The sequence below is a fragment of the Gamsiella multidivaricata genome, assembly GCF_025024155.1.
Source record: "Gamsiella multidivaricata strain RSA 2152 chromosome Unknown BC939scaffold_62, whole genome shotgun sequence".
Classification (NCBI taxonomy): domain Eukaryota; kingdom Fungi; phylum Mortierellomycota; class Mortierellomycetes; order Mortierellales; family Mortierellaceae; genus Gamsiella; species Gamsiella multidivaricata.
Window position 1 is genome coordinate 1 of NW_026251770.1, and position 15,625 is coordinate 15,625.

Sequence of the window (15,625 nt, forward strand, 5' to 3'; positions counted from 1 at the left end):
CAACTTCTTCGTCGAGCACTCAGCCTGCCACCGTTGGAACTACTGCCTCGGCAACCATCTCGAGTACTACACCCACTTCGTCTCAGTTCACTCGACCGACGCACACCCAGACTTACTCTTCATCCAGCACAACCTCGATTGTCTCACAGCAATCTTCGCCGGCTCTCAACCACAGCCAACCGCCTGCTAGCCCATCACAGACCTTCCGTCCACCACCTACTCATACCTACTCGACATCAAGCACGGCCCCCACGGCCTCGGCGGCAGTCACGACTCCGCAAACCTACCAACCACTGAATGTACAGACCCCATCCATTTCTCAGACGTATCGACCGCCGACCGCCGTGCCAACACAGCCTGCTTCTCAGCCATTCAGGCCTCCTCAACCGACTCAACATGTCTTTAACCCGTTTAGGCCACAGCAGCGACCACTAGCCGCACAGACATACCAACCACCACCCACCCATTCGCACACTGAGGTAAGCACGGCTACAGGGATTCGTCCAGTCCCACCAGCGCAGCAGCCGAGCATCACGACAGCAGCCGCAAAACCCCATGCCATGGATATTTCACAGCTCATTGCAACCAAGCTGAAGCAAGCCGGATTGGTACGTCCATATCAAGATCAGGAGAGAGAGCAGCGCCCTCTTTAGTTGCGATTTACTGATTTCGGTATCTTTAACCTACCATTCACCATATGCCATATTGTTAAATAGAATAAGAATTTCATGGATTCTAAAGACGATGTCCCGCGGCTGTTCTTGATCGCACCCACGCTCGAGGAGCCGCTCGTGCGAGGACCCTACAGACCCATCCGCATCCTCCTGCCGTGCCAGGCACCTTCGTCCCTCAACGGCGATGAGGAGTCTGTGCACATGACGTCCCACAACGGTTATACCATCAAGAATCCAAACGACTTTTTACACAACAATCGGGATACTGTCAAGCTGATGAGCACCATCACCAGTTATTTCGCCCGTGCCGCCGCTGTAGGTAGTCAGTATCAGGCGGCGTTGGGCGTTGTTGGAGACCTGGCTGCCACGGCTGCAGCTTTCTACGCGGCGAACGCGGATAACAGGACCCATCTTAACACGGCAGGACTCGACACGGACAGTTTGTACGAGATGCATCTGGCGACGGAGAACCATCAGAGAGAGGCGCTCAAGATCCTGCTCATGGCCGCGGCTGCATCGGACAGGACACAAAGCATGACAGGCGAACTGAATGGAATCGTGTTGAACAATGGACGGACCATCTGGGTGTGCAAGGAGTGCTATGATCATATGCTGAAGGGCGAATCCATCATGGACAAGTACCACGTTTCACTGAGCGACTATGAGACGCTGACGAAACGCGGACCCGAGGTCAAGGTCACTCTGCGGAGCTCGGCATCGCTGATCATTTTTACAAACGCTCTTTGGAACAACCCCGAGACTCGCAACGTCACGATCCGTATCGTCTCTGAGTACTTTGAAACGCCTGAACGGTCCCACCGTGCCGCGCTGAGCTCCATTCAGTCGTTGTTCAGTGATTTGGGACAGGCGCTGGCCTCGAAACGACTCACGCATTTAGAAATCCACGGCAACTCTGTGTCGGGTGCAATCTACTCTAACTTACAGTGCGTTCTCAAGTGCTCAACGCTCGAACGACTTTCCATCCAGGGATTCCCTCGGTTCCTGCAGGGCGCAAACCTACCAAAGGACTGCAAGCTGCTGACGAAGTTGATGCTCGATAACGTGCTGATCGATACGGAAGAGGCCGCAAATAACTTTAGAGGATTGATGCACGCCAATCCGGGAATCAACCATTTGCGACTGTCGCGTGCGGGGTTTACACATGCTGCACTGAGCGTGTTGTTCCTTGTGGAGGGTACTGCGAACAAGGCGATATCTGTACCCAAGTTGTTCATGAGGCTGGTCCAGCTGAGCCTGAGCGACAACAACATGGATCAGATCTCGGCACTGACGTTTGTAAGAATGGCGTTCTTGAGTGTGAATCTGACACATTTGGATCTATCCGGAAATCCGATGATTGGCGATCCCGGCTGTAGGGCGATCATGACATTGTTGAAGGAGAAGAGTCGTAAGCTGGTGGAGCTCAAGACAGAGAGGACGGGGACTGAGATGCGAACACGGATGGAGCTTGACCAGATTTTGTCCAAGTCATGCTCGTAGAGCAACATTAACTTTATTCTTTGTAAATAAACATTTTTGCATGGGCCACAAGAAAGTTCCAGGAGATTTTAGGAATTTGCGGATCGGCTTAAAAGTTACAGCCTAAGCGTTTAGCTTCAGCTGCTACGAGAGGGAACACAGCAAGATATGCGGCCGTCCAATTCTCGATTCAAAAGTACATGTGGTCGTGCCTCGTAACATGGTTCCTATCGTTCACAATACAGAGGGCATATTTTCGTCGAAAGATACAGCATGCGTGTATGCATGCAGGGGAAGTGCTTTTGCCATCAATTGAGACAGAGCTGGAGGTTAGAACTATTTTTTAATAAATGCAAATGTAAACATATACAAGTAACGCGCTGCACAGCAGTAATAGCCCATGTGTTCGTCAATTGTTTCTCCTGTGACGAGAGGATGTTTAGGTTGACAAATAGCTCTTCCTTGCCGGTTTTCATCGCTCCATGCTATGATTGCCGCCGCTTTTTGACACCTGTTGTTGAGTACAAACAAAACGCGTTGATGCTGTAGTCGTCCAGCTGTTCGAGCTCGATCTTTCGACCTTGTGGAGCACATCGAGTCCAGCTTTCAAACGCCTTCCAGACGGACACATGGGTTGGTCCATTGCCAACACCCTCACCGCGGATAGCCAGGACTGGCTCATGGTCTCCGACCAAATGGTATATCTCTATAACCCTGCAGCTTCCAATTGGACAGACAACCCTAGGAGATCAGAGCGGTCACACAAAGAACCATGGGCTACCAATCCCGACAAAGAACAGATCTAAGCCCAACCGTCCTCGACCGTCAACGCTGTGATTGAAGTGGCCATGGAGCACCGAAAGTGTGGCCTCTGGAGGGGTGCTACTAAGGCGCAACACGGCTGTAACGGCTGGATTTCAAACGATAAATGCCGACCAAAACAGGATAGTCAACGAGTTCAATATAGTGTATCGATAAACGCAGAAAATGATGTTTGCGTCTTGAGCAAGTAATGAGCATTAGACTACTGTACAGCGGCGGGATTTATTTAACATCTTGATAATAAAAAAAATAAAAAAAATTCACTGCATGCTCCTTGTGCTAAATACTGGCAAAGCGATCGCACTGTGAAGTGTGCGATGGCAGGTACAGGATTACGTGAGTGCATGGTTGGGAGGGTACAACGAAGAAGTGGACAAACCCTTGATTGTTTCAATGTGCACGGTCATCCGTCCCCTATTGGATCATATTAGTCTGCAACCCTCCGAAACCCAAAGGTACAGGCCGCCAGCATCTATTAAAAATATCAGTATGCTCTGTTTATTCCACCGCCGTCTGTGCGCGCGACAGTCGTTACTGATGCCGCCGTAAACGATTTAGCCAGCACGACATTGACGCCAACAATACCTGCCATATCTCCCAGCCAAAGCCGCCCGCTGATCATGGGTCCCATCTGCGCCAGGCACCGTGTGAACAGCGGGAATCTGAGCAGTGCCCACAAAAATAGCGCTTTGCATGTCTGCGCCCACCTATATATCCTCAAAGTGAGCATCTTTTCTTCACAGGACGAGGGCGAGGTAGCGTGCTGAACAGAGGGTATGTATGACCGAGAGCCCCTTTCGCATGCCGACAACAGACAAAACAACAACACATAAAAATCGCTATTCTCTTTGTTCCTCGCCCATTTTTTTTTCTCTCACTCAATCCCCTCCATCTTTGCTTTTGTTCCTTTGACACTCTCGCCTTGGCTCCCTCATCCCCCTCAACCCCCTGAAGAAACCCTGCGGCATCCTTAACATAGTCTGGGATTCATAATGTCAACACCCAAAATTCATCGCCCAGGCACACTCCGCCTGCTCTCACTCTTCGCAACACTATTGTTCAATGCTACAGCTATTCACGCCCAGGGATACATCCCGAGCCCAACCTACCAGCCTGCCAGTGTCTTCATCGAGGGGCAAGCAATGTGGGTGATGGGAGGACGCACAATATCGACGGACAGCTTGGTCCCCCAGATGTTCTCGCTCGATCTATCTGCTTCATGGAGCACAACCAGCCCATCCTACAAGCACCTTCCAGACGGATATGCTGAGAGGGGCATTGCTAGCACCCTCACCAAAGATAATCAGAATTGGTTCTTGATCTCCAACCAGACAATGTACCTCTACAACTTCGCGGCTTCAAACTGGGCCACCCTGGAGAACGACAGTCACATCACCAGTTCGAACGGCATTGGTGCTGCAACCGATCCAGAAACTGGAAAGATTTACATCCCCAATGGATATTTTGACTCTGCAGGAGTCCGATACGAACTCGTGTATGATCCATCGTACAGGAATTCGATTTCCTCGACTAGTCTTCCACAGGGTCTCGCAAGGTCGTTCCTCTACTCTATCGCTTGGTCCACCTCGTTAAAGGGCGCGCTCATGTTCGGCGGCTTCGACTACGCTACCAATACCACAAGCAACGACCTGTATCTTTACAGCCCAACGAACGGATGGAAGCTACAGACGGCAACAGGAAGCATACCTTCGCCTCGCCGAGCCGCCTGTTTCGTTCCGGCGTACTCTGGCTCAAAAATGATCCTATTCGGAGGGGACAGCAACGTGGGTTCCACTACGGATGATGGCCCGGCGTATGGTGACATCTACGTTTTGGATGTAGTTACTATGACCTGGACCCGAGGAGCCGATGCCGATCTGGTGAGCGCGCGTGTTGGCCATGCCTGCGCTGTTTCGGGAGACTACTTCATCGCCTGGGGCGGGTTTAACAATGGAAACCAAGATGGTAGTGTCCCCAATGTCATCACTGTTTACAATCTGAAATCAGGAACCTGGACAACCGACTACGTCTACTCTCCTCCAAGTGGCAGCAAATCTAATCTGGCGGTCATCATTGGCGCCAGCGTCAGTGGTTTAGTCCTTCTCATCTTGGCCGCTGTCCTGATCCTGAGGTGGAGGAGATCAAAGGAACCTTATGTCCCTGCGCCAATTCCTCTGAACGATCCCAAGCCCATCACATTTGCAGCACCCAGGGCACAATCTACCCAGGTTCAACATCCATATCAGTATATCTCGGTACAATCGCAATCACAACTACAATCAGCATCTGCGGACACTTCGTATTATACTGAACCTCAGTCGCATACACCCCAACCGCACACGCGTCAATTTTATTCGCCTTCCGCGAACTAAATATACCAGCCGGTCGACCGGTCGGGCTATGTGGTTCCGACCGCGCACAGCTACTCAAAATCCTGAGACTTCACATCCTTCCGCATCGCCTGTAACCGCAGCGTCTGCCTATACCCCTTACACACAATCACTTCCAGTCAGTACGGCTCAGGTATTACCCCGGTAAACCCACTAAAAGAAGCAAGCTCAGGTTAAGGAAGATCTATTTATTTACAGAGCTAAATAGTGTGTTTCTGAACATTAAAGTTTTCGTTTGTTTCTGGGGCGGAATTGAGAGCGAATTGGACCATGCAAGAGCTTTCTTTCTATTCATTCCTTCTTCCCTTCTGTCGTTGAGTCCCGCATCCATAGAATGTAGATCTGCATCGCAGCATTAAAAACAATCAAGTAGTCGACCAATTCTCCAGCCAACCAACCAGCCAGGCATGCAACACGCAATGTTTGTCTCATGCATCAATATTTAAACAACGGTGCAGAAAAGCATATTATGATATGTGTATGGACATGTACGCATGGATATGTGCACATGGTCCTTGAAGGACATGTTATGTGTTGCGCAGGAAAGTAAGCATTGAAAGCCCCCTTCGTTTCTGTTATCTGATGATCCACTGGTCAAAGTCAAAATGACCACCCTCTGTAATTTCAATGCTGCCCTTTCACCTCCCCTCAGCTGCACGATATACCAAATGCTCCCTTGAGCCTCGAGTAAAGGGCCCTGTGCGGGTTGTATCTTTACATGGATATGTTGAGTAGCAGCGTGTTTATGTATTGCAGCACTCCTAGTCCAGTGTACAAAAGTAGAGGGGAGGGGAGGGGAGGAGGGAGGACTAAACAACGTTTGCATACTCCAGGCCCCTCGTTCTATGCTCATAGTCTCTTCTCTGATGGATACAGCACGCCATCATGCACCGTGCTATTTGTAGATCCTGCCCTCCTGGCGACCTTCAGCTCCGTGATCGTGTTCCCAGCCAGCTCCTCCTTGTCACCGTCCCCTGCCGTCGTCAGCTCGTCATCCACACTTGCAGATACAGGCAGACCGGCCTCGACAGCCTCGAGGACTTCGATAGGGACCTTGGGCCCACGAACGGGGTCGCTGTTCGGGTACAGGGCCAGAGTGACTACGAGTCCAACACCGGATATGACGACGTACGAGTAGAAGGCGGCGCGGTATCCGGGCAGCAGCTCTGCGCCCGTGGCAGTGACAGGGTTCTTGTTGTTGGCAATGATGTTGGAGATGGCGATCCCGATAGGTGCGCCGACCTGCAGGCAGAGGTTGTAGACTGCCGATGTGAGAGGTAGAGAGGTAGAGAGGCAGAGAGGTAGAGAGGTAGAGAGGTAGAGAGGTAGAGAGGCAAGAAAAAATGGTTAGCAGCTGTAGATCTTCACCGACTGTGCACGTCTACAGGAGGGTTGAATCAAGCATGCTTCGAACCGTCCACAGCACAACTTACCAGCTCCAACCACCCCTTGGTCCTCGTCCGCAGCATCGGCCACCGAGTTGATCTGGCACGTCACCCAGATGCAGGCCATGGCGACCATGTTCAGGATCAGCGATGGGAACGGGACGGCCCAGTACGAGGAAGTGTCCTTGAGCTGTGCCCACAGGACGCCAGAGGCGATCAAGAAGAACCACCCGACAACGACAACGATCTTGGACCGGACCAGCGGGATCACCACCGAAAGAATTCCCACGACAATGAGCGACCCGACACCGTGTGGGATGAACCCCAGCGAGGTCTTCAGAGACGTGTATCCGAGCACGTTCTGGAACGCAAGCGATACGAAGTAAAAGTGTGCGTTCATGGCCGCCATCATGCACAGGGCAGTGGCACAGGACGCAAGGAACCGGCGGGAGCGCCAGATGTGCAGTGGCATGATCGGGTAGTCGATCCTGAGCTCGATGATGATGAAGCAAACGAGAAGGGCGACCCTGATCAGGAAAGGCGCCAGGGTCTTTGCGACGGCCCAACCAGCGGCGGGACCCTCGCTGAGGTAGTAGATGACACCGACTATCCCCAAAGTGAACGAGGCCATGCCGAAAAAGTCAAGGCGGCGATCCTCGGCCTTGCCTTGCGCCTTCTCGGCAGGAATGACAAGAATGCCGAGGATGGTAAGGGCGAATCCGATGATCCCGGTGATATAAAACATCCATCGCCAGCCTAGAGGGCAGTTGTAGGAGAAAAGAAGAAAGAGAAAGGGATGGGGAGTGAGATAGGGAGCGGGATAGGGGGCATAAGGTCAACAGCGTTCTTCGATCAGACTACATGTGCAAGGACAAATGGGGGTTCGCTGCACATGGCGCAGAGAAGCAAACGACCGAGTCCATACCAATGGTGGATCCGAGGATGCCGCCGAGCAGGACGCCGACGATGGATCCAATGGCAGCAGTGCCGCCAAAGATGCTCAGGGCCCTGATACGCTCCGGTCCAGCTGGATAGGTGGTCGTCAGGATGGCCAGTGCGCTAGGCACAGTGAAACCGGCCCCCGTTCCCTGAAGAGCACGTCCAACGGACATCATGGCCGGGTCCTTTGCAAAGCCATTGACGATGGCCTAGATCGAGAACCAGGCCACGCCGAGGATGTAGATGTTACGGTGGCCAAAGAGATCGCCGAGACGACCGCCGAGAAGAAGAAAAGCACCGTATGCCAGGCATAGGCAGACGAGACCCTGAGGCATGAGAGAGAGAGAGAGAGAGAGAGAGAGAGAGAGAGAGAGAGAGAGAGAGAGAGAGAGAGAGAAGGAGGGAGGGATAGATCGCGTTAGATCACAAAGTGCGGATGTGAACGTGCATCGCGCAGCGCTCCGTCGCGGGAAATGGCTTGGTTCGTTTATACTTCCACCTACCATTGCAGTTGGTCGATGTGGAAACCAACGTCGCGCATGACCTTGGGGAGGACAATGGTGACACTGGCGACATTGATGGTATCGAGCATCTGAGCCATCGATACGATCGCCAGCAGGAGACTCTTCTTCTGATTCAGGTGACGATACCAGGGGAGATTGGCTTTCGCCATACTGCTGTCTGACATGGTGGAGTGCGGATTGTGTGCTCAGATTTGTTTGTGTGCGAGTCCGTGTGATATTTAGGCTGTGTGCAACTAAGTATGATATTCCAGGTGTATGCGTGCCTGTGCGGAGAACGTGATAAAGGCTTGAAAGAAAGAGAAAGGATACGGAAGATGCTAAGAGATTGAGGCGCGTTCCGCTGTCGCTCGAGTGCGCTCGCTTATTGTAGGCTGTTGTTTTGTTGCCTTGGTGAAGTTGATGAAGAACAGCAACAGAGGATGGATCGAGGTGTTTTATGGGCGAAAGCACTACTGCGCGCTGCATTCAGAGAACAGACGAAAATAAGCAAAGATGCTCCATGGCGGTTGGACCTGCAAGTAAGTGTGATGTTCTAGGTGTATGCGTGCGTGCGCGAAGGACTCGGTAAAGACCCTAAAGAAAGAGAAGAGAAGGAGCGCAGCACTACTGCCGCAGTAACTATTTCCAGCCTGAGCGGAATAGACTTGCAGTATGAGAGCAGCTGTGCTCTTGGTCATATCGTTTCCAGCAATTGTCGATCAAAGCAGCACGCGTTAGTGGTGTGCATCGATTGACCATATCGACAAGCGGTGCATCTGCAGAAACAATTACGTAGAAGAAGGGAATCAGATGCATTAATACACTTTTACGCTGATCGTCTCTTGACTTTTTCTGTAGACTGCAAATCGGACATGCATCCAGGTGCGGCCTTGTGAAACACTCGATAGGTTACGCTTAACGGAGTTAAGGTATATCCGTACCTACACGCGTGCTTCGCACTCAGGAGAGTACATTACGTGGTATTTGTAATAGGTCTTTGTGTCTTTGCGCAGACGGGGTACGTGGACAGGGCAAATACACAAACCGCAAAGTTGGCTCTAAACTAGTCTAGTCTGCGAATTCTTGGCCGATTGAAAGAAATTGCATAGCAGCCACTTTAACTGATTGTTCTTTGGAATTCAGAGGCATGCATTTGCACAAGGGTGCTACAGCAGAAACGTCAACCGCCATGGAGCATCTTTGCTTATTTTCGTCTGTTCTCTGAATGCAGCGCGCAGTAGTGCTTTCGCCCATAAAACACCTCGATCCATCCTCTGTTGCTGTTCTTCATCAACTTCACCAAGGCAACAAAACAACAGCCTACAATAAGCGAGCGCACTCGAGCGACAGCGGAACGCGCCTCAATCTCTTAGCATCTTCCGTATCCTTTCTCTTTCTTTCAAGCCTTTATCACGTTCTCCGCACAGGCACGCATACACCTGGAATATCATACTTAGTTGCACACAGCCTAAATATCACACGGACTCGCACACAAACAAATCTGAGCACACAATCCGCACTCCACCATGTCAGACAGCAGTATGGCGAAAGCCAATCTCCCCTGGTATCGTCACCTGAATCAGAAGAAGAGTCTCCTGCTGGCGATCGTATCGATGGCTCAGATGCTCGATACCATCAATGTCGCCAGTGTCACCATTGTCCTCCCCAAGGTCATGCGCGACGTTGGTTTCCACATCGACCAACTGCAATGGTAGGTGGAAGTATAAACGAACCAAGCCATTTCCCGCGACGGAGCGCTGCGCGATGCACGTTCACATCCGCACTTTGTGATCTAACGCGATCTATCCCTCCCTCCTTCTCTCTCTCTCTCTCTCTCTCTCTCTCTCTCTCTCTCTCTCTCTCTCTCTCTCTCTCTCTCTCTCTCTCTCTCTCTCATGCCTCAGGGTCTCGTCTGCCTATGCCTGGCATACGGTGCTTTTCTTCTTCTCGGCGGTCGTCTCGGCGATCTCTTTGGCCACCGTAACATCTACATCCTCGGCGTGGCCTGGTTCTCGATCTAGGCCATCGTCAATGGCTTTGCAAAGGACCCGGCCATGATGTCCGTTGGACGTGCTCTTCAGGGAACGGGGGCCGGTTTCACTGTGCCTAGCGCACTGGCCATCCTGACGACCACCTATCCAGCTGGACCGGAGCGTATCAGGGCCCTGAGCATCTTTGGCGGCACTGCTGCCATTGGATCCATCGTCGGCGTCCTGCTCGGCGGCATCCTCGGATCCACCATTGGTATGGACTCGGTCGTTTGCTTCTCTGCGCCATGTGCAGCGAACCCCCATTTGTCCTTGCACATGTAGTCTGATCGAAGAACGCTGTTGACCTTATGCCCCCTATCCCGCTCCCTATCTCACTCCCCATCCCTTTCTCTTTCTTCTTTTCTCCTACAACTGCCCTCTAGGCTGGCGATGGATGTTTTATATCACCGGGATCATCGGATTCGCCCTTACCATCCTCGGCATTCTTGTCATTCCTGCCGAGAAGGCGCAAGGCAAGGCCGAGGATCGCCGCCTTGACTTTTTCGGCATGGCCTCGTTCACTTTGGGGATAGTCGGTGTCATCTACTACCTCAGCGAGGGTCCCGCCGCTGGTTGGGCCGTCGCAAAGACCCTGGCGCCTTTCCTGATCAGGGTCGCCCTTCTCGTTTGCTTCATCATCATCGAGCTCAGGATCGACTACCCGATCATGCCACTGCACATCTGGCGCTCCCGCCGGTTCCTTGCGTCCTGTGCCACTGCCCTGTGCATGATGGCGGCCATGAACGCACACTTTTACTTCGTATCGCTTGCGTTCCAGAACGTGCTCGGATACACGTCTCTGAAGACCTCGCTGGGGTTCATCCCACACGGTGTCGGGTCGCTCATTGTCGTGGGAATTCTTTCGGTGGTGATCCCGCTGGTCCGGTCCAAGATCGTTGTCGTTGTCGGGTGGTTCTTCTTGATCGCCTCTGGCGTCCTGTGGGCACAGCTCAAGGACACTTCCTCGTACTGGGCCGTCCCGTTCCCATCGCTGATCCTGAACATGGTCGCCATGGCCTGCATCTGGGTGACGTGCCAGATCAACTCGGTGGCCGATGCTGCGGACGAGGACCAAGGGGTGGTTGGAGCTGGTAAGTTGTGCTGTGGACGGTTCGAAGCATGCTTGATTCAACCCTCCTGTAGACGTGCACAGTCGGTGAAGATCTACAGCTGCTAACCATTTTTTCTTGCCTCTCTACCTCTCTACCTCTCTACCTCTCTACCTCTCTGCCTCTCTACCTCTCTACCTCTCACATCGGCAGTCTACAACCTCTGCCTGCAGGTCGGCGCACCTATCGGGATCGCCATCTCCAACATCATTGCCAACAACAAGAACCCTGTCACTGCCACGGGCGCAGAGCTGCTGCCCGGATACCGCGCCGCCTTCTACTCGTACGTCGTCATATCCGGTGTTGGACTCGTAGTCACTCTGGCCCTGTACCCGAACAGCGACCCCGTTCGTGGGCCCAAGGTCCCTATCGAAGTCCTCGAGGCTGTCGAGGCCGGTCTGCCTGTATCTGCAAGTGTGGATGACGAGCTGACGACGGCAGGGGACGGTGACAAGGAGGAGCTGGCTGGGAACACGATCACGGAGCTGAAGGTCGCCAGGAGGGCAGGATCTACAAATAGCACGGTGCATGATGGCGTGCTGTATCCATCAGAGAAGAGACTATGAGCATAGAACGAGGGGCCTGGAGTATGCAAACGTTGTTTAGTCCTCCCTCCTCCCCTCCCCTCCCCTCTACTTTTGTACACTGGACTAGGAGTGCTGCAATACATAAACACGCTGCTACTCAACATATCCATGTAAAGATACAACCCGCACAGGGCCCTTTACTCGAGGCTCAAGGGAGCATTTGGTATATCGTGCAGCTGAGGGGAGGTGAAAGGGCAGCATTGAAATTACAGAGGGTGGTCTGATCTGTGGGCGGTTTAGTACTTCGCCCGCCTCTCCACGATATCAAATCTGTGGCAACGCGATTGTGAGTCCTGCGCTCTCTACTCCTGCACATAAAATAACTCTGATTGTCGCTCTCGACGATCATTATGGCGGGGATGCTGAAACAAAGACTGGCGAGCAATTGGATTCTAATTCTATTTCATAGCTGGTAACTGTGGTGTTTTACGGGGCCTGAGGGGTCCTCCCTTTGTGCGCACTGCCTGGACCAAATGTGAACCTTGCGATATACAAAACTGTAGAGTTCTGTACGGGCAGGCTAAAGGTGTATGTATGAACTTTTGATCGCCTAGCGTAAAAAGTTGGGGAGGGTCCAAGTTGCTTGCTACGGAGAAATAACAACATGAGAAGACAACCTTATTGTATTGCGATGCTACTTGCACGGTGGAAGGCTTCGAAGGTGGGAGCAAGGCGTCCAGGGCAACAAACAAGTTCAGAGACGGGTGAAGCAAGGTGCATGAGGCTCACTTTTAAATTGTGCTTGGACATGGGCGGGAGGGCGGAGGGAGGCCCGGGCTATGCAAACTCTGATAGTCTATACCTTATCCGCTGATTGGCACTTAAAAAATCCCCCCCCCCCCCCCCCGGCAGGGCCAGAAAGTCCGTTTGTATCTCTTCTCCTCTCCTCTCCCCCTTCCCCGCTCCTTCTCCTCCACGTACTGCATGTCCTCCGTTTGTGAATAGTACCTTGGTCCAGCACTCATCAAAATGATACTCAGGTCAACACAGTGGAAAAGACAGCCGCAATCACCAGTCAAATACTATCTCTCTCTCTTATCCACCTTGTTTCCCCGCCTTCTTGCCTTCCTTACACCATATACCACCGATGTCCAGTCGACATTCCAGCCGGCCTCACTCTGGTGCATGGGTTCCGTTTTCATAGGAGGGAAGGCTATGTACATCCACGGAGGCAGCACAAGCACCACCTCGCAGCCGTCCGGGCAGTACTTCTCCCTCGACTTGTCCATCAGCTAGTCAACATCACAACCGGCTTTTAAGAAACTAGCAGACGACTTTAGTGACTCCAAGTGTGCCGGGGCCTTCATGAACAACAAGACCTGGCTCCTGCTTGCAAATCAGACTGCACACAAGTACTGCACCGACAACGATACCTGGAGCATCATTGGGCGGTCCGTGAATGCGAATAGGGCAAGTGGCTTCGCAGCTGCCACGGATTCATCGACCGGGCTTGTTTATGTGATGAACGGATGGATCGTCAATGGAACAACCCCTATACAGCAGTATCAGCCGGCAATCAACAGCATCAACACCGTACCAACTCATCCAATTCTTACAGGAGTCGTCAGTTTTGCAGCGATATGGAATGTTGTCCAGAAAAGTCTTCTCGTGTATGGAGGGACGACCGCATCAGCAAATACCATTCAGAGGGGACTATATAAATAGTTGCCGAGCTCCAGATGGACGCTGTTATCCGATACAGGGGATGTACCGCCAGCAGGGAAGAGTCACTGCCTAGTCCCGGCCTATGGAGGCACTAAGATGGTGGCATTTTGAATCACGCGCGGCACTGAACGATATTACAGCTTGGACGTCGCCATGCTCACTTGGACCAAAGGAACCGACGGCAATGTGGCAGTTGCCTGTGGAGCGCGGCCTGTTCGGTGGCGGACGACATGGTTGTGTCCTGGGTCGGATACGATAGCAAGGTTACGGCTCTGACCAACAGCGCTACCGTCGTCTACAACCTAAACACCAACGTCTGGCAGTCGGATTTTACATCATCAGGTCCCAGCCCAACCGCAACCGCACCTTCAGCATCTCCCACTATATCCCTGCGATCGTTCCATCACCAGTATCCGTCGGGACGATCGTTGGAGGCGTCGCCGGAGGTCTTGCGGCTGTTGTAGCTGCTGCCGCATTTCTGTTCTACCGGTGGAAGAGTCGAGACCAGCCCAAAGTACTCTCGAGTTCGAGTGACAGTCAAGTGACCGACGACCAGGACAGATTGAAGCCAAGAAGCAGTGAAGCTTTTCAGATGGAGCCGCTCATGCCGCTTACTAGTCCACAGGAAGAACAAGGATATCAGGACCAGCATGGGTTCCGTCCAAACAGTGGGACACATAATTCTGCGCCAGCGTATTTGTATCCGAATACATCCCCAGGAGGATCAAGAGATTATGGTGCAGGATATTCAGGAGTATCAGCATCAGCATCAGGAGCAGCAACAGGAGTTGAATCTGATGTATTCAAGAGATATGACATGATTTATCGATCCAACGAGATTATAGTTACGCAGTCGTGGACCACAAACAATCACACAGTGGGGGAATAGAGCACACTTTAATACATGTTTAAAAATGTGTCTAGCTTTAACTAACATAAAGACCCTGCTGCGCAATCGAAGAAAAGGACCATACTAGGATTAAGATTTACCATTGAGCAAAGGCGGATCAAACATGCTTGGTGCTTCGTCCACGCAGCGCGCACCACATTTTCTGAGTAAAGACACACGTCTATGTCTCATTGGAATCCAATTTCGGGAGTGCGAACTCCGATGGGGCCCATGCTATTTTTGCTTCACTCCGCAGAAAGAAAAGGGTTACCCGCCATGACTATCAAACCGGCGTACCGTCATTCTACAAAGTCTAGGGATATGCTTGATTTGTTACGCATTAGGCTTCAGTATATGGACCCATGTATTGCATGCACGATCGGCTTAACAGAACACAGGGGGATGCAAACTAATATTAGTATCTCGATCGATGCCCTCCCCTATGCATGGGAAGATATCATGTGTGAGCTACATAACAGTCAGTGCAGCCGTGCGAACCGAGAGGATATCTACACTACAGATTCATTTGCACTATTGAGTGAAAGATCGACGTAGATCAGCATAGCTTATGGATCCAACAAACTGTCGTCCTCTGTCGCTTTGTCCTCTGCGCCCAGAACCAGTCATTCTGAGAGTAAGTAGCGTTTAATGCAAAAGGCATTTAGCTATCGCGTCCACCGATGCATGCATCCGCTGGGGAAGGATTTCTTAAGTGGTTGAGTTTAAGAAAAGCTTTTTAGGTTTCCTTGAGCTGGTGATCATCTTTGCTCGGTTCCATTGACCCGCTTTTTTTTTGTTTTGCACCCATGCACAACACCACAGAATGAGTGGGCTTTGCTCCAAGATGATGTATGAACAACCTCTGACGGATAAAATCCTTCCGCGTTGTCTTTTGTTTACATGCCCTCATTCTGTGACCCTATTGTCCATTCATTCGATGGGTTTTGTGAGTGGGCGCTTTGTGAAAAAAAGCAGCTAATCCAGTATCAACATCAACCATCTCATTTAAACGCACACCCCGCATCATTTTACCGAGGAGCAACCACAAGCACCACTTCCTCCTTTATTCTTGGTCCCTGCGCAGTCTCCATAGTATCATTTACAGCTAAAGTTTACCGGGGAAGGGAGGGGGGGACAACCTCTCCTTTTCTCA

At 51.8% G+C, this 15,625-nt stretch overlaps 5 protein-coding genes across 5 annotated transcripts; 4 read left to right on the top strand and 1 right to left on the bottom strand.

The window, feature by feature from the left end:
- On the top strand, nucleotides 1–2,484 carry BC939DRAFT_265265 (uncharacterized protein). The gene is made up of 3 exons (XM_051551095.1): nucleotides 1–299; nucleotides 416–479; nucleotides 717–2,484. Coding segments are annotated over exons 1-3 (1,524 nt in total). The 5' UTR covers nucleotides 1–297; the 3' UTR covers nucleotides 2,175–2,484.
- Nucleotides 2,485–3,967: 1,483 nt separating this feature from the next.
- BC939DRAFT_479645 (uncharacterized protein) lies at nucleotides 3,968–5,347 on the top strand (the record flags this gene model as incomplete). The annotated part of the gene is made up of 1 exon (XM_051558865.1): nucleotides 3,968–5,347. One exon carries the CDS (start codon nucleotides 3,968–3,970, stop codon nucleotides 5,345–5,347), a length of 1,380 nt encoding a protein of 459 aa, XP_051409186.1.
- Nucleotides 5,348–6,091: 744 nt separating this feature from the next.
- Nucleotides 6,092–8,606, bottom strand: BC939DRAFT_531330 (major facilitator superfamily domain-containing protein). The gene is made up of 5 exons (XM_051561605.1): nucleotides 8,193–8,606; nucleotides 7,940–8,015; nucleotides 7,676–7,898; nucleotides 6,799–7,506; nucleotides 6,092–6,627 (listed from the first exon to the last, which is right to left on the bottom strand). The coding sequence occupies exons 1-5, from the start codon at nucleotides 8,375–8,377 to the stop codon at nucleotides 6,215–6,217; spliced, it is 1,605 nt and encodes a 534-aa protein (XP_051409187.1). The 5' UTR covers nucleotides 8,378–8,606; the 3' UTR covers nucleotides 6,092–6,214.
- An 883-nt stretch (nucleotides 8,607–9,489) lies between these two features.
- Nucleotides 9,490–12,020, top strand: BC939DRAFT_531331 (major facilitator superfamily domain-containing protein). Its single transcript, XM_051561606.1, has 5 exons — nucleotides 9,490–9,903; nucleotides 10,097–10,172; nucleotides 10,214–10,436; nucleotides 10,606–11,313; nucleotides 11,485–12,020. The coding sequence occupies exons 1-5, from the start codon at nucleotides 9,719–9,721 to the stop codon at nucleotides 11,895–11,897; spliced, it is 1,605 nt and encodes a 534-aa protein (XP_051409188.1). The 5' UTR covers nucleotides 9,490–9,718; the 3' UTR covers nucleotides 11,898–12,020.
- A 1,203-nt stretch (nucleotides 12,021–13,223) lies between these two features.
- Nucleotides 13,224–14,472, top strand: BC939DRAFT_505801 (uncharacterized protein; the record flags this gene model as incomplete). Its single annotated transcript, XM_051560714.1, has 2 exons — nucleotides 13,224–13,451; nucleotides 13,843–14,472. 2 exons carry the CDS (start codon nucleotides 13,224–13,226, stop codon nucleotides 14,470–14,472), a joined length of 858 nt encoding a protein of 285 aa, XP_051409189.1.
- Nucleotides 14,473–15,625: the final 1,153 nt, after the last annotated feature.

Bases quoted from the DNA above. Each gene is read 5' to 3' on its own strand.
- BC939DRAFT_265265 (XM_051551095.1), top strand. The intron at 480-716 runs GTAAGCACGGCT...ATTGTTAAATAG, and splicing joins CCACCCATTCGCACACTGAG to AATAAGAATTTCATGGATTC.
- BC939DRAFT_531330 (XM_051561605.1), bottom strand. From the start codon at position 8,377: ATGTCAGACAGCAGTATGGCGAAAGCCAATCTCCCCTGGTATCGTCAC. The intron at 8,016-8,192 runs GTAGGTGGAAGT...CTCATGCCTCAG, and splicing joins CACATCGACCAACTGCAATG to GGTCTCGTCTGCCTATGCCT. The intron at 7,507-7,675 runs GTATGGACTCGG...ACTGCCCTCTAG, and splicing joins CATCCTCGGATCCACCATTG to GCTGGCGATGGATGTTTTAT.
- BC939DRAFT_531331 (XM_051561606.1), top strand. From the start codon at position 9,719: ATGTCAGACAGCAGTATGGCGAAAGCCAATCTCCCCTGGTATCGTCAC. The intron at 9,904-10,096 runs GTAGGTGGAAGT...CTCATGCCTCAG, and splicing joins CACATCGACCAACTGCAATG to GGTCTCGTCTGCCTATGCCT. The intron at 10,437-10,605 runs GTATGGACTCGG...ACTGCCCTCTAG, and splicing joins CATCCTCGGATCCACCATTG to GCTGGCGATGGATGTTTTAT.